Source organism: Pleurodeles waltl, chromosome 2_2 (genome assembly GCF_031143425.1).
Source record: "Pleurodeles waltl isolate 20211129_DDA chromosome 2_2, aPleWal1.hap1.20221129, whole genome shotgun sequence".
Classification (NCBI taxonomy): domain Eukaryota; kingdom Metazoa; phylum Chordata; class Amphibia; order Caudata; family Salamandridae; genus Pleurodeles; species Pleurodeles waltl.
In genome coordinates this window covers 1165879838-1165902803 of record NC_090439.1, presented here as the reverse complement: position 1 = coordinate 1165902803, position 22966 = coordinate 1165879838, and the positions used below count along the sequence as shown (strand labels likewise).

At 50.2% G+C, this 22966-nt stretch overlaps 1 protein-coding gene across 2 annotated transcripts in view; it reads right to left on the bottom strand.

Moving 5' to 3' along the window:
• Positions 1 to 10955, bottom strand: part of LOC138283022 (E3 ubiquitin-protein ligase TRIM39-like) — a 133276-nt gene extending 122321 nt beyond the window's left edge. The window contains exon 1 of one of the 2 annotated variants that reach the window (XM_069221137.1): positions 9947 to 10955. In XM_069221137.1, coding sequence (XP_069077238.1) covers positions 9947 to 10357 — 411 coding nt within the window. In that variant the 5' untranslated portion in view covers positions 10358 to 10955. The remainder of the gene's footprint in view (positions 1 to 9946) is intronic. The other variant, XM_069221136.1, reaches the window with a different exon arrangement.
• Between the last annotated feature and the right edge of the window lie 12011 nt (positions 10956 to 22966).

Genomic DNA, 22966 nt, shown 5'->3' with positions numbered 1-22966 from the left:
CTTTCCTACACAACCCCCCCCCCCCCCCAAAAACGAAGGACAATAAGACTAGCCATGACCTGATGAGTCTTCATTGTCTAAGTGGAAATATCTGGAGAGTCCATCTGCATTAGAGTGTGTACTCCCAGGTCTATGTTCCACTGTATAGTCCATTCCCTGTAGAGATATGGACCACCTCAACAATTTAGGATTTTCACCTTTCATTTGTTTTAGCCAAAGTAGAGGTTTGTGGTTTGTCTGAACAATGAAGTAAGTGCCATACAGGTATGGCCTCAACTACTTCAGTGCCCAGACCACAGCAAAGGCCTCCCTCTCTATGGCAGACCAAATCTTTTCTTTAGGGGTCAACCTCCTGCTGATAAAAGCAACAGGTCGATCCTGGCCCTCAGAATTAAGTTGTGATAAGACTGCCCCTACCCCTAATTCAGATGCATCAGTTTAGACAATGAATTTCTTGGAGTAACAGGGGCTTTTCAGGACAGGTGCAGAGCACATGGCCTGCTTCAGCTCCTCAAAAGCTTTCTGACAGCTAGCTGTCCATAATACCTTTTTAGGCATTTTCTTAGATGTGAGGTCATTAAGAGGGGCTGCTATGGAGCCATAGTTCTTTATGAACCTCCTGTAATACCCAGTGAGGCCTAAGAAGGCTCTCACCTGGGTCTGAGTTGTAGGGGGAACCCACTCTATAATAGTTTAGATTTTCCCCTGAAGTGGTGCAATCTGTTCTCCACCTACCAGGTGTCCCAGATAAACTACTTTCCCCTGCCCTATCTGGCACTTTGAAGCCTTGATAGTGAGGCCTGCCTTTTGCAGGGCCTCTAAAACTTTCCACAGGTGGACCAGGTGGACCAGGTGATCATCCCAGGTGGAGCTAAAGACAGCTATATCATCTAGATATGCTGCACTAAAAGCCTCCAACCCTTGCAGGACTGTATTCACCAACCTCTGAAAAGTGCCAGGTGCATTTTTCAAACCAAAAGGCATTACTGTGAATTGGTAGTGTCCTCCAATGGTTGAAAATGCAGTTTTTGCTTTAGCATCCTCTGATAATTTGATCTGCCAATACCCTGCAGTCAAATCAAAGGTACTTAGATACTTGGCAGATGCCAGTGTATCCATTAGCTCATCTGCCCTGGGTATAGGGTGAGCATCAGTTTTAGTTACCTGGTTGAGACCTCTGTAATTTACACAAAATCTCATTTCCTTCTTTCCATCTTTAGAATGAGGTTTTGGTACAAGTACCACAGGAGAGGCCCTTGGACTTTCAGAGTGCTCAACCAATCCCAGTTCACACATTTTCTGAACCTCTTGTTTTATGCAGTCTCTGACATGGTCAGGCTGCCTATAGATCTTATTTTTGACAGGCAAGCTGTCTCCAGTATCTATAGTGTGCTCACACCAAGAAGTGGTGCCTGGCACAGTAGAAAAGAGTTCAGAAAACTGACCCAGGAGATTTATGCAGTGGTCTTTCTGCTCAGCAGTAAGACAATCTGCCAGAACTACACCTTCCACTAGAGCATCTTGTTCTGTGGAAGAGAAGAGATCAGGGAGAGGGTTACTCTCTTCTTCCTGTCCTTCATCTGTTGCCATGAGCAGGGTGAGATCAGCCCTATCATAGTAGGGTTTTAGGCGATTGACATGGAGCACCCTAAGGGGACTCCTGGCAGTGCCCAAGTCAACCAGGTAGGTGACTTCTCCCTTTTTCTCAACAATAATGTGGGGTCCACTCCATTTGTCTTGGAGTGCTCTTGGGGCCACAGGCTCCAAATCCCACACTTTCTGCCATGGTTGGTACTGAATCAGAACAGCCTTCTGGTCATGCCATTGCTTTTGGAGCTCTTGGCTGGCCTGAAGGTTTTTACTGGCCTTTTTCATATACTCAGCCATTCTGGATCTTAGGCCAAGTACATAGTCCACTATGTCTTGCTTAGGAGCTTTTAAAGGTTGTTCCCAACCCTCCTTTACAAGTGTTAGAGGACCTCTTACAGGGTGCCCAAATAGGAGTTCAAAGGGGCTGAAGCCCACTCCTTTTTGGGGTACCTCCCTGTAAGCAAAAAGGAGACAAGGTAACAGGACATCCCATCTCCTCCGGAGTTTTTCAGGGAGTCCCATTATCATTCCTTTGAGAGTTTTATTAAACCTCTCAACCAGTCCATTTGTTTGTGGATGATAGGGTGTGGTGAACTTGTATGTCACACCACATTCCTTCCACATGGCCTTTAAGTAAGCAGACATGAAGTTGCTACCCCTCTTTGATACCACCTCTTTTGGGAAGCCCACCCTGGAAAAGATTCCCAGGAGGGCTTTTGCCACTGCAGGAGCTGTAGTGGTCCTTAGAGGAATTGCTTCAGGATATCTGGTGGCATGGTCCACTACCACCAAAATCAACCTATTGCCTGAAGCAGTAGGAGGGTCAAGGGGGCCAACTATGTCAACCCCTACCCTTTCAAAGGGTACCCCAACCACAGGTAGTGGAATAAGGGGAGCCTTTGGAGTGCCATCTGTTTTGCCACTGGCTTGACAGGTTTCACAGGACTTACAAAATTCCTTTGTGTCCTCTGACATTCTAGGCCAATGAAACAAGGGAACAAGCCTGTCCCAAGTTTTCATTTGTCCCAAATGTCCAGGCAAGGGAATGTCGTGGGCTAGAATTAGGAGGAACTCTCTGTATTGCTGAGGAATCACCAATCTCCTGGCTGCTCCAGGTTTTGGATCCCTTGCTTCAGTATACAAGAGGTTGTCCTCCCAGTAAACTCTGTGAGAGTCACTGACATCCCCATTTTGCTGTTTGACAGCTTGCTGTCTTAGACCCTCTAGTGTGGGACAGGTCTGCTGTGTCATACTCAGCTCCTCCCTGGCAGGCCCCCCTCCACCCAAAAGCTCAGCAGTGTCTGCTTCCAACTCCTCTGGTGTAGGTTCTGCACAGGGTGGAAATTCTTCTTCCTCAGAAGTTGAATCCACTGTAGAGGGAGGGATAGTAGGTAGTGTTTTACCTTTACTAACCCTAGCTTTAGGGAGCACTTGGTCCATTCTTCCAGGATCCAAGTCACCCTGTCCTTTTTGCTTTTTGGCCTGAGCCCTTGTTAAAGCAAAAATATGCCCAGGAATGCCCAGCATTGCTGCATGAGCCTCCAACTCCACTTCTGCCCAAGCTGATGTCTCTAAATCGTTCCCTAGTAGACAGTCTACAGGTAAATCTGAGGCAACCACAACTTTCTTTGGACCAGTAACCCCCCAACCCCCCAGTTGAGATTCACAACAGCCATGGGGTGGCTAAGAGTGTTGTTATGAGCATCAGTCACTTGGTACTGGTGACCAAGTAGGTGTTGTTCAGTGTGGACCAGTTTCTCTATTACCATGGTAACAGTGGCACCTGTGTCCCTATAGGCCTGAACCTCAACACCATTTATTAGGGGAAGTTGCTTGTACTTATCCATATTAAGGGGACAAGCAACCAAGGTGGCCAAATCAATTGCACCTTCAGAGACTAGCACAGCCTCTGTGGTCTCCCTAACAAGACCAACCCCAACTAAATTACCAAAAGTGAGCCCAGCTACTCCCTTGGTTTGGCTATTAGTAGGTTTGCTCACACCACCACTGCTATTACTAGGGGCACTAGGTGTAGCAGCAGGGGTTGTAGTGGTGGGAGGCTTGGTGCTTTTCTTTGGACAACTGGCAACAGTTGTCCAATGGCCTTTTACTTTACATAAATAGCACCATGGTTTTTTTACTTGATTAGAAGAGGATTTGGACCCACCACCCCCACCAGAGTGTTTTTGTGGGCCTGATGAAGACTCATTTTTAGATTTGTCCCCACCCTTGTCTGAAGACTTACCATCCTTCTTCTTGCCATCCTTGTCACCCCCTGTATGAACTTTTCTGTTCACTCTTGTTCTGACACATTTGTCTGCCTTCTTTCCCAATTCTTGGGGAGAGGTCAGATCAGAGTCTACCAGGTACTGGTGCAACAAATCAGACACACAATTATTAAGTATATGCTCTCTCAGGATGAAGTTATACAGGCTTTCATAGTCAGAAACTTTACTGCCATGTAACCACCCCTCCAAGGCCTTCACTGAATGGTCAACAAAGTCTACCCAGTCTTGTGAAGACTCCTTTTTGGTTTCTCTGAACTTGATCCTGTACTGTTCAGTGGTTAAGCCATAACCATCTAGGAGTGCATTCTTAAGAACTGTAAAATTATTGGCATCACTTTCCTTCACAGTAAGGAGCCTATCCCTACCCTTTCCACTGAAAGATAGCCATATGATAGCAGCCCACTGCCTTTGAGGGACCCCCTGTACAACACAGGCCCTCCCAAGTGCAGCAAACCACTTGTTAATGTCATCCCCCTCCTTATAAGGGGGAACTATCTTGTGCAGATTCCTAGAATCATGCTCTTTCACAGGATTACTATCTGTAAACCTGCTGCTGCCACCATGGGGTCCTAACCCCAACCTCTGTCTTTCTTTTTCTAAGTCTAATGATTCCCTGTCTAGAGCCAGCTGTTGCTGTTTAAGCTTCAGCCTGGACTCTTCCACTCTCAATCTATTGAGTTTCCTTTCTAAAACTCTGTCATCAAGGTGTGTGGGTTGTGCATGCCTTGACACAGAAGAATGGTGTGAATGAACAGAGGGAGACCTGTCCCTAACAGATGGCACTCTAACAACCTGGCCTAAAGGAGTAATCTCCCTACTGTGATGAGAACTCACATAAGTACCAGCCATGCTAGGTGGCCTGCTAAGGGGCAGGTTGGGAAGAGTACTATCTAACACTTTTACTGGGGCTACCCCAGAATCAGAGTGTGAACCATCTGCTAATTTCTCACCTGATGTGCCACCTAAGGACTTATCATTTTCAATGAGCATATTAACCAACAGTCCTCTAGAAGGATTCTTCCCTACCCCTAAACCTCTATCAATGCAGAGACTCCTTGCTTCTTTCCAGCTAAGGTGGTCATAAGCTGTGCTGGCCAGAGCAAGAGCTTGGCCTGCACCAGACATGATAGAAAAGAGTTTAAGGGACAGAAAAAGAAAGAAAAAGTTTCAGAACTTTTTAAGGAAACAGAAAAAAAAAATATCAACTTTTAAGAAACTTTTTGAAAGTTTAGATGTACTTTTCAGCACTTAGCAATAGAGTAAGAGAAGAAAAGCAAAACGTTTTGGTTAGGTGTACATACACTGAACTTGTTTTGTATATTTTTCTCTTATGAAAAGTACAATATGACAAAGTGGTAAGTAGTTGCAAGTACTTATCCCACCGCTGCACGACCAATGTAGGAGGCTGGCCTGGTTTGTAGTGGGTACCAAGGGGTACTTACACTCTGCACCAGGTCCAGGTATCCCTTATTAGTGTAGAAGAGGTGTCTAGCAGCTTATGCTGATAGAAAAGGGTAGCTTAGCAGAGCAGCTTAGGCTGAACTAGGAGACATGCAAAGCTCCCACTATACCACTGGTGTCATATGCACAATATCATAAGAAAACACAATACACAGATATACTAAAAATAAAGGTACTTTATTTTTATGACAATATGCCAAAAGTATCTCAGTGAGTACCCTCAGTATGAGGATGCCAAATATACACAAGATATATGTACACAATACCAAAATATGCAGTAATAGCAAAAGGAAGTAATGCAAGCAATGTAAAGTTACAGTAGATTGCAATGGGAGCACATAGGTACAGGGGCAACACAAACCATATACTCTAGAAGTGGAATGCGAACCACGAATGGACCCCAAACCTATGTGAGCTTGTAGAGGGTCGCTAGGACTGTAAGAAAACAGTGAGGGTTAGAAAAATAGCCCACCCCAAGACCCTGAAAAGTGGGTGCAAAGTGCACCTAAGTTCCCCAGAGAGCACAGAAGTTGTGATAGGGGAATTCTGCAAGGAAGAGCAACACCAGCAGTGCAACAGCGATGGATTTCCAGACGAGAGGACCTGTGGAACAAGGGGACCAAGTCCAAGAGTCACGATCAAGTCGGGAGTGGGCAGATGCCCAGGAAATGCCAGCTGTGGATGCAAAGAAGCTGCCACCGGATGGTAGAAGCTGTGGATTCTGCAAGAACGAAGAGGACTAGGAACTTCCCCTTTAGAGGATGGATTTCCACGTCGTGAAGAAGCTTGCAGAGGTGTTCCCACGCAGAAAGACTGCAAACAAGCCTTGCTAGCTTCAAGGGTCGCGGTTAGGGTTTTTGGATGCTGCTGTGGCCCAGGAGGGACCAGGATGTCGCCAATTGCGTGAGGAGACAGAGGGGGCGCCCAGCAAGACAAGGAGCCCACTCAGAAGCAGGAAGCACCCGCAAAAGTGCCGGAACAGGCACTACGAAGAAGAGTGAACCGGAGCTCACCCGAAGTCACAAAGGAAGGTCCCACGACGCCGGAGGACAACTCAGGAGGTCGTGCACTGCAGGTTAGAGTGTCGGGGACCCAGTCTTGGCTGTGCACAAAGGAAATCCTGGAGGAGTGCACAGGATCTGGAGCAGCTGCAAATCACGCGATACCCAGCAATGCAGTCTGGCGTGGGGAGGCAAGGACTTACCTCCACCAAACTTGGACTGAAGAGTCACTGGACTGTGGGAGTCACTTGGACAGAGTTGCTGAGTTCCAGGGACCACGCTCGTCATGCTGAGAGGGGACCCAGAGGACCGGTGATGCAGTCTTTTGGTGCCTGCGGTTGCAGGGGGAAGATTCCGTCGACCCACGGGAGATTTCTTCGGAGCTTCTAGTGCAGAGAGGAGGCAGACTACCCCCACAGCATGCACCACCAGGAAAACAGCCGAGAAGGCGGCAGGATCAGCGATACAAGGTTGCAGTAGTCGTCTTTGCTACTTTGTTGCGGTTTTGCAGGCTTCCAGCGTGGGGATCATGGGATTGTCTCACCAACGCCAGGATGGCATTGGGGGGGCAATTCCATGATCTTAGACATGTTACATGGCCATGTTCGGAGTTACCATTGTGAAGCTATACATAGGTAGTGACCTATGTATAGTGCACACGTGTAATGGTGTCCCAGCACTCACAAAGTCCGGGGAATTCGCCCTGAACGATGTGGGGACACCTTGGCTAGTGCCAGGGTGCCCACACACTAAGTAACTTAGCACCCAACCTTTACCAGGTAAAGGTTAGACATATAGGTGACTTATAAGTTAATTAAGTGCAGTGGTAAATGGCTGTGAAATAACGTGGACGTTATTTCACTCAGGCTGCAGTGGCAGGCCTGTGTAAGAATTGTCAGAGCTCCCTATGGGTGGCAAAAGAAATGCTGCAGCCCATAGGGATCTCCTGGAACCCCAATACCCTGGGTACCTCAGTACCATATACTAGGGAATTATAAGGGTGTTCCAGTATGCCAATGTAAGTTGGTAAAATTGGTCACTAGCCTGTTAGTGACAATTTGGAAAGAAATGAGAGAGCATAACCACTGAGGTTCTGATTAGCAGAGCCTGAGTGAGACAGTTAGTCATAACACAGGTAACACATACAGGGCACACTTATGAGCACTGGGGCCCTGGCTGGCAGGGTCCCAGTGACACATACAACTAAAACAACATATATACAGTGAAATATGGGGGTAACATGCCAGGCAAGATGGTACTTTCCTACACAGATCTCTGCAGGCAGATCACTGTGGTTACATCTGAGCCGCTGCTAAAGACTGCCAGATCTCCGCAGGCAGATCACTGTGGTTACATCTGAGCCGCTGCGGCGCCGCTGAAGACTGGCAGCTTTGCTGAGCAGGCGCCGTGTTTAATAAATCGGCTCAGTAAAGTTTTATTTTTGCAAAAACAAACTACAAATTTTGTTGTAGAAAAACAAAAAGGAAAAGTACGTCTTCTACCATTCCGGGGGGGATAATTTATTTGGTTTGCTGTGTGAGACAGCTAGGCGCTTCCTGGTTAGCCCAGTTAGGTAAACTGGGCTCTAAGAACCACTTCTATCTCTGGTATAGTGACCGAGGGCCCAGCAGCAGATGGGCGTAGAAAGGGTTTCTGCTGATGGAGCCCAGGGAAGCTCTGCTGTTGGAAACAAGGCACTTCTCCTGACCCTAAACAGAGTGGGTGAGCTGCGGGTTAGGCGGACAAGACAACCGCTGCTTTCTGGTGGATCCCTGCGCGTGCCAAACTCTGGTGGGGCCCACACTCAGTCATTCCTGGACGCGTTCTCTGTGGCTCCTCAAGAATGTCATGAATAATCCCTGCTTCCCTACTCCCTAGACTAGGGGCTCAAGTGTGCGACCTGTAATCCCAGGGCTGTGACAGATGCACCATGTGCTCTTCTGCAGCCTCCTCTCTGGAGCTAACTTGTCCAAAGTGGGATTCAAAGGCTGTGACCCACACACCCTGTGCTCCTCGACAGTCACTTCAGTAGCACTGGCACTCTCAGTTTGTGACTAGTGATCCCTGGACGGCACCTGCCATACCTTGTGCTCTGCTGCACATGGGGCTCACGGTATGAGATCTGTGATCCCGGGACAGACACAGACACAAGTTGTACTCCTGGCCCTCTCTCTGTATAAATCCCACAGAACTGTCCGAGATCCCAAAACATATTATACGTTCACTGGCTCTCTTTCACTACAGAGCCCACGGTGCCGCAGATCCCTGAACACGCATAGACATACTATGTACACTTATGCAGCATCTTCTGTGGGGATCAAGGTGTAGGACATGTGACCACAGGGCTGTGACAGACATACCGTCCCTTGTTCTTTTCTGAAGCCCCTTCTATGGGCTTCACACCTTGTTCTCTTGTGCAGAATTCTCTATGGAGACCTTTCAGTGCAATGAGTGATCTCTGAATTCCTCCAGACCAACTCTGTGCTCCTGGGCAGAATTCTCCATGAAGCCTTTAGTACGCAATAACTTCTGCCTGAATTGATACAGACTCCTCGTACATCTGCAGCCCCTTCTTGGGGGCTCAATGTGATCCAAGGGCTGTGACATACCTTTCTGCCCTTGGATAGGCCTGGGCGGAACTCTGCAAAGTGATTAAAAAACTCAGCCGTGCTCCATGGAGTTGCGCAAGCAGCGGAGTGCATTAGGTCCTGCCATTGGTGCTGATTTATAGCGCCGGGTGTTTGTCCCGCGCTGAAAAATCAGCACGAACGGCACCACGCGCAGCGCATGAGGCTGCTGCTTCTTTTCTGCCGCTGAAGTAGATTTTTAACTTGAGAAGCAGCTTCTTCAACGTGAACGGAAGGTTTCTCAATGCGTGAGGTAGCGACCATCCGCGACCGCCCAAGTTGAGAAATCTCACTGGGAGGTGGTCTGGAGTAAGATTTTCCTCGCTCACCAACTTAACGTTAGCGAGTGCAAACGAGGAAAAAAACTCCACTCCGCACCACTACATGGAGTTTTTTAGAACTCCGCGCTCTAGGCGGAGTGGGAAAAACTCTGCAAATTCCGCGAGCGGAGCGGAGTTCACCGCCCACCCCTACCCTTGGACAGCTTTCTCAATGTAGTCTTAAGTACGCAATCAGTGCTTGGTGACCATTAAGGATAAAACAAAAAGCGCTGGATTTCCAGATCTAAGTGGCCTTGGGTGGGCCGGGGCACTTCCTTGGGTGGACACAGCACTTCCTTGGGTGGGCCAGGGTACTTCCTTGGGTGGGACGGGCCCACCTGGCTTAACCTCTAGAACTGGGCCTGCTTCCCTATATTTCTCAAGGAGTGACTTCACTTGCGATCCCATCACTCCCTCAGACATACCTTGTACTCCTCTGCAGCCTTCCCTATATTTCTCAAGGAGTGACTTCACTTGTGATCCCATCACTCCCTCAGACATACCTTGTACTCCTCTGCAGTCTTCTCTATAATTCCCAGGGAGTGACTTCACTTGTGATCCCATCACACCTACACACCTACCTTGTACTCCTCTGCAGCCTTCCCTATAATTGTCAAGGAGTGACTTCACTTGTGATCCCATCACACCTACACACATACCTTGTACTCCTGGGCAGCCTCCTCGATGGGACTCACTGAGTGAGACCTGTGCTCCTTGGATCTGTCGCACACAACACAGATGAGCGTCTGATCCTCTTCACAGAACAGCCGGAGTTTCTCCTCGTGTTTCTCGCACAGATTCCCCTCCGGGGGCTTCACGGGGGGCAGGTGAAGCTGTTTTACCATTTCCACCATGTTTTCCAGTTGCCTGTTGGGTCGGAGGCTTCTCCCAGGAGATATCTCTCTGCACTGCGGACAGGGGGAGTTTCCATCTCTCCCCTCCCAGCTCTGAGTGATGCAGGAGCGGCAGAAGACGTGTCCACAGTCCGTGGACACCGGGTCCGTGAAATATTCCAAACAGATGGAACAAGTGGCCTCATCTCTGAGACCCGTGAGCTGAGCTGCGGCCATGATCGCGGAAATGCAGGGAGGGAGGGAAGTTTCGTTTCTCTGTTTGTAAAGTGGGCGGGTCTGTGTGTGTAAAGTGGGAGTATCTGTCTGTATGAAGTGGGGGCGTCTGTGTGTATGAAGTTGGGGTGTCTGTGTGTCTCAATAAGTGGGAGTGTCTGTGTCCCCTCCTCTTTGTGTACTGGGACTTCCTGGTTCACTGTTTGTGTAAAGTGGGGGTGTCTGTGTGTACAAAGTGGGGTGCATGTATGTATAAAGTGGGTGTCTCTGTGTGTGTAAAGTGGGGGTGTCTGTGTGTATAAAGTGGGGTTGTCTGTGTGTAAATTGGGGGTGTCGGTGTCCCCGCTCCTCCTCTCGTGTGTACTGGGACTTCCTAGTTCAAACCCCCGTCGCTTTCCAATCGCGGCCACTGAAGAAGGTCTTTCTAATTGTATTTTTAGTGCGTGGATATAGCGCTTACTACCCCGGACGACACATCGCAGCGCTAATGTGCACGTTCAGCTCTGACTGCAGCAGCCCCGGCCCCAGAGGCGGTAAATAACCCCAGACTGGGCCCCGGGGGTTTATTTCTGGGAAGAGTGAGGCGGAGGGTGAGAGAAATACAGGGAATTAAAAGTGACCCCAAGACATTCATTCTGAGACCACAAGGGAAAGGGGCGGGGGAGGGAGGAATACCCGGGTGTGAACGAATCACAGGGAAGAGAGGGAAACACGGACATAAAGGCAGAGAGAAGAGGAAAGAATGTCAGAGGAGAAGAGACAGCAACAGGAGGTGGAGAAACGAAAAGGACGAGGAATAGAAAACGCTTCAGCTTTTTCAGAATTGAAAGTTTCACAAAGTTCCATTAACTGACCCCAAACAGGTCCAGCACCACTGAAGGTGCCTTTAATGCACAGACAGGCGCGCCTATGGCTGCTCTGTGGCTCTATTTTAGCGCACAGTGCATTCTGGGACTCGTAGTTTGTGTTTATAGATTGAGTATTCTCTCAAACCTCGTGGCCAGTAAGAGCTCTTAGCTAACAGGCCAGGACTGCTTGGAGGTGTCAGACACGCAGAGGGTGATGGGAGGAGTGAGTGCACTTTATCTAACCCAATCCATGCTCCTTCGCTCTGATGCTCCTCCGTTTGGCTCCAGCCGTGTGCACATCAGCCTTGAGCCTGTTCAGGTAGGAAGAGTCCAGCCCGAGCTGCCAGGCCATGTCCTCCCTGAACCAGAACACAAGTGACCAGGGCCGGTCCCGCACCGACGGGGGTCTTCAGTCGGGTACAGCTTGGTTCCAGTGGCACAGAGCACAAAAGAAGGCTTCCCTGGTCCCCTTCAGCTGCAGCTCTATAGGAAAGTACCATCTTGCCTGGCATGTTACCCCCATTTTTCACTGTATATATGTTGTTTTAGTTGTATGTGTCACTGGGACCCTGCTAGTCAGGGCCCCAGTGCTCATAAGTGTGCCTGAATGTGTTACCTGTGTAGTGACTAACTGTCTCACTGAGGCTCTGCTAACCAGAACCTCAGTGGTTATGCTCTCTCATTTCTTTCAAATTGTCACTAACAGGCTAGTGACCAATTTTACCAATTTACATTGGCATACTGGAACACCCTTATAATTCCCTAGTATATGGTACTGAGGTACCCAGGGTATTGGGGTTCCAGGAGATCCCTATGGGCTGCAGCATTTCTTTTGCCACCCATAGGGAGCTCTGACAATTCTTACACAGGCCTGCCACTGCAGCCTGAGTGAAATAACGTCCACGTTATTTCACAGCCATTTTACACTGCACTTAAGTAACTTATAAGTCACCTATATGTCTACCCTTTACCTGATAAAGGTTAGGTGCAAAGTTACTTAGTGTGTGGGCACCCTGGCACTAGCCAAGGTGCCCCCACATTGTTCAGGGCCAATTCCCTGGACTTTGTGAGTGCGGGGACACCATTACACGCGTGCACTACATATAGGTCACTACCTATATGTAGCTTCACAATGGTAACTCCGAATATGGCCATGTAACATGTCTATGATCATGGAATTGCCCCCTCTATGCCATCCTGGCATAGTTGGCACAATACCATGATCCCAGTGGTCTGTAGCACAGACCCTGGTACTGCCAAACTGCCTTTCCCAGGGTTTCACTGCAGCTGCTGCTGCTGCCAACACCTCAGACAGACTGCTGCCCTCCTGGGGTCCAGCCAGGCCTGGCCCAGGATGGCAGAACAAAGGACTTCCTCTGAGAGAGGGTGTTACACCCAATCCCTTTGGAAAATGGTGTAAAGGCAGGGGAGGAGTAGCCTCCCCCAGCCTCTGGAAATGCTTTCATGGGCACACCTGGTGCCCATTTCTGCATAAGCCAGTCTACACCGGTTCAGGTACCCCTTAGCCCTGCTCTGGCGCGAAACTGGACAAAGGAAAGGGGAGTGACCACTCCCCTGACCTGTACCTCCCCTGGGAGGTGCCCAGAGCTCCTCCAGTGTGCTCCAGACCTCTGCCATCTTGGAAACAGAGGTGCTACTGGCACACTGGACTGCTCTGAGTGGCCAGTGCCAGCAGGTGACGTCAGAGACTCCTTCTGATAGGCTCCTTCAGGTGTTGCTAGCCTATCTCCTCTCCTAAGTAGCCAAACCCTCTTTTCTGGCTATTTAGGGTCTCTGTCTTTGGGGATTCTGTAGATAACGAATGCAAGAGCTCATCCGAGTTCCTCTGCATCTCTCTCTTCACCTTCTGCCGAGGAATCGACTGCTGACCGCGCTGGAAGCCTGCAAAACTGCAACAAAGTAGCGAAGATGACTACTGCAACTCTGTAACGCTGATCCTGCCGCCTTCTCGACTGTTTTCCTGGTGGTGCATGCTGTGGGGGTAGTCTGCCTCCTCTCTGCACTAGAAGCTCCAAAGAAATCTCCCGTGGGTCGACGGAATCGTCCCCCTGCAACCGCAGGCACCAAAGAACTGCATCACCGGTACCCTGGGTCTCCTCTCAGCACGACGAGCGAGGTCCCTTGAATCCAGCAACTCTGTCCAAGTGACTCCCACAGTCCAGTGACTCTTCAGTCCAAGTTTGGTGGAGGTAAGTCCTTGCCTCCCCACGCCAGACTGCATTGCTGGGAACATCGACTTTTGCAGCTACTCCGGCCTCTGTGCACTTCAGGCGGAAATCCTTTGTGCACAGTCCAGCCTGGGTCCACGGCACTATAACCTACATTGCACAACCTCCTAAGTTGTCCTCCGGCGACGTGGGATTCCTTTGTGGGACTTCGGGTGAGCACCGTTTCACGCATCCTCGTGGTGCCTGTTTCTGGCACTTCTGCGGGTTCTGCCTGCTGCTGAGAGGGCGCTTTGTCTTGCTCGACGCCCCCTCTGTCCCCAGACACAATTGGCGACATCCTGGTCCCTCCTGGGCCACAGCAGCATCCAAAAACCCTAACCGCACGATTTGCAGCTAGCAAGGCTTGTTGGCGGTCTTTCGGCGGGAAAACACTTCTGCACGACTCTCCACGGCGTGGGGGATCCATCCTCCAAAGGGGAAGTCTCTAGCCCTTGTCGTTCCTGCAGAAACCTCAGCTTCTACTGTCCAGTAGCAGCTTCTTTGCACCCACAGCTGGCATTTCCTGGGCATCTGCCCATCTCCGACTTGCTTGTGACTTTTGGACTTGGTCCCCTTGTTCCACAGGTACCCTGGAAATCCATCGTTGTTGCATTGTTGGTTTGTGTCTTTCCTGCAGAATTCCCCTATCACGACTTCTATGTCCTTTGGGGAACTTTAGTGCACTTTGCACTCACTTTTCAGGGTCTTGGGGTGGGCTATTCTTCTAACCCTGTAGGAAAGTACCATCTTGCCTGGCATGTTACCCCCATTTTTTCACTGTATATATGTTGTTTTAGTTGTATGTGTCACTGGGACCCTGTACTCCAGGGCCCCAGTGCTCATAAGTGTGCCTGAATGTGTTACCTGTGTAGTGACTAACTGTCTCACTGAGGCTCTGCTAATCAGAACCTCAGTGGTAATGCTCTCTCATTTCTTTCAAATTGTCACTAACAGGCTAGTGACCAATTTTACCAATTTACATTGGCTTACTGGAACACCCTTATAATTCCCTAGTATATGGTACTAAGGTACCCAGGGTATTGGGGTTTCAGGAGATCCCTATGGGCTGCAGCATTTCTTTTGCCACCCATAGGGAGCTCTGACAATTCTTACACAGGCCTGCCACTGCAGCCTGAGTGAAATAACGTCCACGTTATTTCACAGCCATTTTACACTGCACTTAAGTAACTTATAAGTCACCTATATGTCTAACCTTTACCTGGTAAAGGTTAGGTGCAAAGTTACTTAGTGTGAGGGCACCCTGGCACTAGCCAAGGTGCCCCCACATTGTTCAGGGCCAATTCCCCGGACTTTGTGAGTGCGGGGACACCATTACACGCGTGCACTACATATAGGTCACTACCTATATGTAGCTTCACAATGGTAACTCCGAATATGGCCATGTAACATGTCTATGATCATGGAATTGCCCCCTCTATGCCATCCTGGCATAGTTGGCACAATCCCATGATCCCAGTGGTCTGTAGCACAGACCCTGGTACTGCCAAACTGCCTTTCCTGGGGTTTCACTGCAGCTGCTGCTGCTGCCAACCCCTCAGACAGGTTTCTGCCCTCCTGGGGTCAAGCCAGGCTTGTCCCAGGATGGCAGAACAAAGGACTTCCTCTGAGAGAGGGTGTTACACCCTCTCCCTTTGGAAAATGGTGTGAAGGCAGGGGAGGAGTAGCCTCCCCCAGCCTCTGGAAATGCTTTCATGGGCACATTTGGTGCCCATTTCTGCATAAGCCAGTCTACACCGGTTCAGGGACCCCTTAGCCCTGCTCTGGCGCGAAACTGGACAAAGGAAAAGGGAGTGACCACTCCCCTGACCTGCACCTCCCCTGGGAGGTGTCCAGAGCTCCCCCAGTGTGCTCCAGACCTCTGCCATCTTGGAAACAGAGGTGCTGCTGGCACACTGGACTGCTCTGAGTGGCCAGTGCCACCAGGTGACGTCAGAGACTCCTTCTGATAGGCTCCTTCAGGTGTTGCTAGCCTATCCTCTCTCCTAGGTAGCCAAACCCTCTTTTCTGGCTATTTAGGGTCACTGTCTCTGGGGAAACTTTAGATAACGAATGCAAGAGCTCATCCGAGTTCCTCTGCATCTCTCTCTTCACCTTCTGCCAAGGAATCGACTGCTGACCGCGCTGGAAGCCTGCAAAACTGCAACATAGTAGCAAAGACGACTACTGCAACTCTGTAACGCTGATCCTGCCGCCTTCTCGACTGTTTTCCTGGTGGTGCATGCTGTGGGGGTAGTCTGCCTCCTCTCTGCACTAGAAGCTCCGAAGAAATCTCCCGTGGGTCGACGGAATCTTCCCCCTGCTACCGCAGGCACCAAAGAACTGCATCACTGTAGGAAAGTACCATCTTGCCTGGCATGTTACCCCCATTTTTCACTGTATATATGTTGTTTTAGTTGTATGTGTCACTGGGACCCTGGTAACCCAGGGCCCCAGTGCTCATAAGTGTGCCTGAATGTGTTACCTGTGTAGTGACTAACTGTCTCACTGAGGCTCTGCTAATCAGAACCTCAGTGGTTATGCTCTCTCATTTCTTTCCAAATTGTCACTGACAGGCTAGTGACCATTTTTACCAATTTACATTGGCTTACTGGAACACCCTTATAATTCCCTAGTATATGGTACTGAGGTACCCAGGGTATTGGGGTTCCAGGAGATCCCTATGGGCTGCAGCATTTCTTTTGCCAACCATAGGGAGCTCTGACAATTCTTACACAGGCCTGCCACTGCAGCCTGAGTGAAATAACGTCCACGTTATTTCACAGCCATTTTACACTGCACTTAAGTAACTTATAAGTCACCTATATGTCTAACCTTTACCTGGTAAAGGTTAGGTGCAAAGTTACTTAGTGTGAGGGCACCCTGGCACTAGCCAAGGTGCCCCCACATTGTTCAGAGCCAATTCCCTGAACTTTGTGAGTGCGGGGACACCATTACACGCGTGCACTACATATAGGTCACTACCTATATGTAGCTTCACCATGGTAACTCCGAATATGGCCATGTAACATGTCTATGATCATGGAATTGCCCCCTCTATACCATCCTGGCATAGTTGGCACAATCCCATGATCCCAGTGGTCTGTAGCACAGACCCTGGTACTGCCAAACTGCCCTTCCTGGGGTTTCACTGCAGCTGCTGCTGCTGCCAACCCCTCAGACAGGCATCTGCCCTCCTGGGGTCCAGCCAGGCCTGGCCCAGGATGGCAGAACAAAGAACTTCCTCCGAGAGAGGGTGGGACACCCTCTCCCTTTGGAAAATGGTGTGAAGGCAGGGGAGGAGTAGCCTCCCCCAGCCTCTGGAAATGCTTTGTTGGGCACAGATGTGCCCAATTCTGCATAAGCCAGTCTACACCGGTTCAGGGACCCCTTAGCCCCTGCTCTGGCGCGAAACTGGACAAAGGAAAGGGGAGTGACCACTCCCCTGACCTGCACCTCCCCTGGGAGGTGTCCAGAGCTCCTCCAGTGTGCTCCAGACCTCTGCCATCTTGGAAACAGAGGTGCTGCTGGCACACTGGACTGCTCTGAGTGGCCAGTGCCACCAGGTGACGTCAGAGACTCCTGCTGATAGGCTCCTTCAGGTGTTAGTAGCCTTTCCTCTCTCCTAGGTAGCCAAACCCTCTTTTCTGGCTATTTAGGGTCTCTGTCTCTGGGGAAACTTTAGATAACGAATGCATGAGCTCAGCCGAGTTCCTCTGCATCTCTCTCTTCACCTTCTGATAAGGAAACGACCGCTGACCGCGCTGGAAGCCTGCAAACCTGCAACATAGTAGCAAAGACGACTACTGCAACTCTGTAACGCTGATCCTGCCGCCTTCTCGACTGTTTTCCTGCTTGTGCATGCTGTGGGGGTAGCCTGCCTCCTCTCTGCACCAGAAGCTCCGAAGAAATCTCCCGTGGGTCGACGGAATCTTCCCCCTGCAACCGCAGGCACCAAAAAGCTGCATTACCGGTCCCTTGGGTCTCCTCTCAGCACGACGAGCGAGGTCCCTCGAATCCAGCGACTCTGTCCAAGTGACCCCCACAGTCCAGTGACTCTTCAGTCCAAGTTTGGTGGAGGTAAGTCCTTGCCTCACCTCGCTGGGCTGCATTGCTGGGAACCGCGACTTTGCAGCTACTCCGGCCCCTGTGCACTTCAGGCGGAAATCCTTTGTGCACAGTCCAGCCTGGGTCCACGGCACTATAACCTACATTGCACAACCTCCTAAGTTGTCCTCCGGCGACGTGGGATTCCTTTGTGGGACTTCGGGTGAGCACCGTTTCACGCATCCTCGTGGTGCCTGTTTCTGGCACTTCTGCGGGTTCTGCCTGCTGCTGAGAGGGCGCTTTGTCTTGCTCGACGCCCCCTCTGTCCCCAGACACAATTGGCGACATCCTGGTCCCTCCTGGGCCACAGCAGCATCCAAAAACCCTAACCGCACGATTTGCAGCTAGCAAGGCTTGTTGGCGGTCTTTCGGCGGGAAAACACTTCTGCACGACTCTCCACGGCGTGGGGGATCCATCCTCCAAAGGGGAAGTCTCTAGCCCTTGTCGTTCCTGCAGAAACCTCAGCTTCTACTGTCCAGTAGCAGCTTCTTTGCACCCACAGCTGGCATTTCCTGGGCATCTGCCCATCTCCGACTTGCTTGTGACTTTTGGACTTGGTCCCCTTGTTCCACAGGTACCCTGGAAATCCATCGTTGTTGCATTGTTGGTTTGTGTCTTTCCTGCAGAATTCCCCTATCACGACTTCTATGTCCTTTGGGGAACTTTAGTGCACTTTGCACTCACTTTTCAGGGTCTTGGGGTGGGCTATTCTTCTAACCCTGTAGGAAAGTACCATCTTGCCTGGCATGTTACCCCCATTTTTTCACTGTATATATGTTGTTTTAGTTGTATGTGTCACTGGGACCCTGTACTCCAGGGCCCCAGTGCTCATAAGTGTGCCTGAATGTGTTACCTGTGTAGTGACTAACTGTCTCACTGAGGCTCTGCTAATCAGAACCTCAGTGGTAATGCTCTCTCATTTCTTTCAAATTGTCACTAACAGGCTAGTGACCAATTTTACCAATTTACATTGGCTTACTGGAACACCCTTATAATTCCCTAGTATATGGTACTAAGGTACCCAGGGTATTGGGGTTTCAGGAGATCCCTATGGGCTGCAGCATTTCTTTTGCCACCCATAGGGAGCTCTGACAATTCTTACACAGGCCTGCCACTGCAGCCTGAGTGAAATAACGTCCACGTTATTTCACAGCCATTTTACACTGCACTTAAGTAACTTATAAGTCACCTATATGTCTAACCTTTACCTGGTAAAGGTTAGGTGCAAAGTTACTTAGTGTGAGGGCACCCTGGCACTAGCCAAGGTGCCCCCACATTGTTCAGGGCCAATTCCCCGGACTTTGTGAGTGCGGGGACACCATTACACGCGTGCACTACATATAGGTCACTACCTATATGTAGCTTCACAATGGTAACTCCGAATATGGCCATGTAACATGTCTATGATCATGGAATTGCCCCCTCTATGCCATCCTGGCATAGTTGGCACAATCCCATGATCCCAGTGGTCTGTAGCACAGACCCTGGTACTGCCAAACTGCCTTTCCTGGGGTTTCACTGCAGCTGCTGCTGCTGCCAACCCCTCAGACAGGTTTCTGCCCTCCTGGGGTCAAGCCAGGCTTGTCCCAGGATGGCAGAACAAAGGACTTCCTCTGAGAGAGGGTGTTACACCCTCTCCCTTTGGAAAATGGTGTGAAGGCAGGGGAGGAGTAGCCTCCCCCAGCCTCTGGAAATGCTTTCATGGGCACATTTGGTGCCCATTTCTGCATAAGCCAGTCTACACCGGTTCAGGGACCCCTTAGCCCTGCTCTGGCGCGAAACTGGACAAAGGAAAAGGGAGTGACCACTCCCCTGACCTGCACCTCCCCTGGGAGGTGTCCAGAGCTCCCCCAGTGTGCTCCAGACCTCTGCCATCTTGGAAACAGAGGTGCTGCTGGCACACTGGACTGCTCTGAGTGGCCAGTGCCACCAGGTGACGTCAGAGACTCCTTCTGATAGGCTCCTTCAGGTGTTGCTAGCCTATCCTCTCTCCTAGGTAGCCAAACCCTCTTTTCTGGCTATTTAGGGTCACTGTCTCTGGGGAAACTTTAGATAACGAATGCAAGAGCTCATCCGAGTTCCTCTGCATCTCTCTCTTCACCTTCTGCCAAGGAATCGACTGCTGACCGCGCTGGAAGCCTGCAAAACTGCAACATAGTAGCAAAGACGACTACTGCAACTCTGTAACGCTGATCCTGCCGCCTTCTCGACTGTTTTCCTGGTGGTGCATGCTGTGGGGGTAGTCTGCCTCCTCTCTGCACTAGAAGCTCCGAAGAAATCTCCCGTGGGTCGACGGAATCTTCCCCCTGCTACCGCAGGCACCAAAGAACTGCATCACTGTAGGAAAGTACTATCTTGCCTGGCATGTTACCCCCATTTTTCACTGTATATATGTTGTTTTAGTTGTATGTGTCACTGGGACCCTGGTAACCCAGGGCCCCAGTGCTCATAAGTGTGCCTGAATGTGTTACCTGTGTAGTGACTAACTGTCTCACTGAGGCTCTGCTAATCAGAACCTCAGTGGTTATGCTCTCTCATTTCTTTCCAAATTGTCACTGACAGGCTAGTGACCATTTTTACCAATTTACATTGGCTTACTGGAACACCCTTATAATTCCCTAGTATATGGTACTGAGGTACCCAGGGTATTGGGGTTCCAGGAGATCCCTATGGGCTGCAGCATTTCTTTTGCCAACCATAGGGAGCTCTGACAATTCTTACACAGGCCTGCCACTGCAGCCTGAGTGAAATAACGTCCACGTTATTTCACAGCCATTTTACACTGCACTTAAGTAACTTATAAGTCACCTATATGTCTAACCTTTACCTGGTAAAGGTTAGGTGCAAAGTTACTTAGTGTGAGGGCACCCTGGCACTAGCCAAGGTGCCCCCACATTGTTCAGAGCCAATTCCCTGAACTTTGTGAGTGCGGGGACACCATTACACGCGTGCACTACATATAGGTCACTACCTATATGTAGCTTCACCATGGTAACTCCGAATATGGCCATGTAACATGTCTATGATCATGGAATTGCCCCCTCTATACCATCCTGGCATAGTTGGCACAATCCCATGATCCCAGTGGTCTGTAGCACAGACCCTGGTACTGCCAAACTGCCCTTCCTGGGGTTTCACTGCAGCTGCTGCTGCTGCCAACCCCTCAGACAGGCATCTGCCCTCCTGGGGTCCAGCCAGGCCTGGCCCAGGATGGCAGAACAAAGAACTTCCTCCGAGAGAGGGTGGGACACCCTCTCCCTTTGGAAAATGGTGTGAAGGCAGGGGAGGAGTAGCCTCCCCCAGCCTCTGGAAATGCTTTGTTGGGCACAGATGTGCCCAATTCTGCATAAGCCAGTCTACACCGGTTCAGGGACCCCTTAGCCCCTGCTCTGGCGCGAAACTGGACAAAGGAAAGGGGAGTGACCACTCCCCTGACCTGCACCTCCCCTGGGAGGTGTCCAGAGCTCCTCCAGTGTGCTCCAGACCTCTGCCATCTTGGAAACAGAGGTGCTGCTGGCACACTGGACTGCTCTGAGTGGCCAGTGCCACCAGGTGACGTCAGAGACTCCTGCTGATAGGCTCCTTCAGGTGTTAGTAGCCTTTCCTCTCTCCTAGGTAGCCAAACCCTCTTTTCTGGCTATTTAGGGTCTCTGTCTCTGGGGAAACTTTAGATAACGAATGCATGAGCTCAGCCGAGTTCCTCTGCATCTCTCTCTTCACCTTCTGATAAGGAAACGACCGCTGACCGCGCTGGAAGCCTGCAAACCTGCAACATAGTAGCAAAGACGACTACTGCAACTCTGTAACGCTGATCCTGCCGCCTTCTCGACTGTTTTCCTGCTTGTGCATGCTGTGGGGGTAGCCTGCCTCCTCTCTGCACCAGAAGCTCCGAAGAAATCTCCCGTGGGTCGACGGAATCTTCCCCCTGCAACCGCAGGCACCAAAAAGCTGCATTACCGGTCCCTTGGGTCTCCTCTCAGCACGACGAGCGAGGTCCCTCGAATCCAGCGACTCTGTCCAAGTGACCCCCACAGTCCAGTGACTCTTCAGTCCAAGTTTGGTGGAGGTAAGTCCTTGCCTCACCTCGCTGGGCTGCATTGCTGGGAACCGCGACTTTGCAGCTACTCCGGCCCCTGTGCACTTCCGGCGGAAATCCTTTGTGCACAGCCAAGCCTGGGTCCACGGCACTCTAACCTGCATTGCACGACTTTCTAAGTTGGTCTCCGGCGACGTGGGACTCCTTTGTGCAACTTCGGCGAGCACCGTTTCACGCATCCTCGTAGTGCCTGTTTCTGGCACTTCTCCGGTTGCTACCTGCTTCAGTGAGGACTCTTTGTCTTGCTCGACGTCCCCTCTCTCTTCAGGTCCAATTTGCGACCTCCTGGTCCCTCCTGGGCCCCAGCAGCGTCCAAAAACGCCAAACGCACGATTTGCGTGTAGCAAAGCTTATTGGCAACCTTCCGGCGGGAAAACACTTCTGCACGACTCTCCAAGGCGAGAGGGATCCGTCCACCAAAGGGGAAGTCTCTAGCCCTTTTCGTTCCTGCAGAAACCTCAGCTTCTTCTGTCCAGTCGAAGCTTCTTTGCACCGGCAGCTGGCATTTCCTGGGCATCTGCCCATCTCCGACTTGCTTGTGACTTTTGGACTTGGTCCCCTTGTTCCACAGGTACCCTAGATTGGAAATCCACAGTTGTTGCATTGCTGGTTTGTGTCTTTCCTGCATTATTCCTCTAACACAACTCTTTTGTCCTTAGGGGAACTTTAGTGCACTTTGCACTCACTTTTCAGGGTCTTGGGGAGGGTTATTTTTCTAACTCTCACTATTTTCTAATAGTCCCAGCGACCCTCTACAAGGTCACATAGGTTTGGGGTCCATTCGTGGTTCGCATTCCACTTTTGGAGTATATGGTTTGTGTTGCCCCTATCCCTATGTTTCCCCATTGCATCCTATTGTAACTATACATTGTTTGCACTGTTTTCTAAGACTATACTGCATATTTTTGCTATTGTGTATATATTTCTTGTGTATATTTCCTATCCTCTCACTGAGGGTACACTCTAAGATACTTTGGCATATTGTCATAAAAATAAAGTACCTTTATTTTTAGTAGAACTGTGTATTGTGTTTTCTTATGATATTGTGCATATGACACTAAGTGGTACTGTAGTAGCTTCACACGTCTCCTAGTTCAGCCTAAGCTGCTCTGCTAAGCTACCATTATCTATCAGCCTAAGCTGCTAGACACCCTATACACTAATAAGGGATAACTGGGCCTGGTGCAAGGTGCAAGTACCCCTTGGTACTCACTACAAGCCAGTCCAGCCTCCTACATTGGTTGTGCAGTGGTGGGATAAGTGCTTGAGACTACTTACCACTCTTGTCATTGTACTTTTCATAAGAGAAAAATATACAAAACAAGGTCAGTGTAT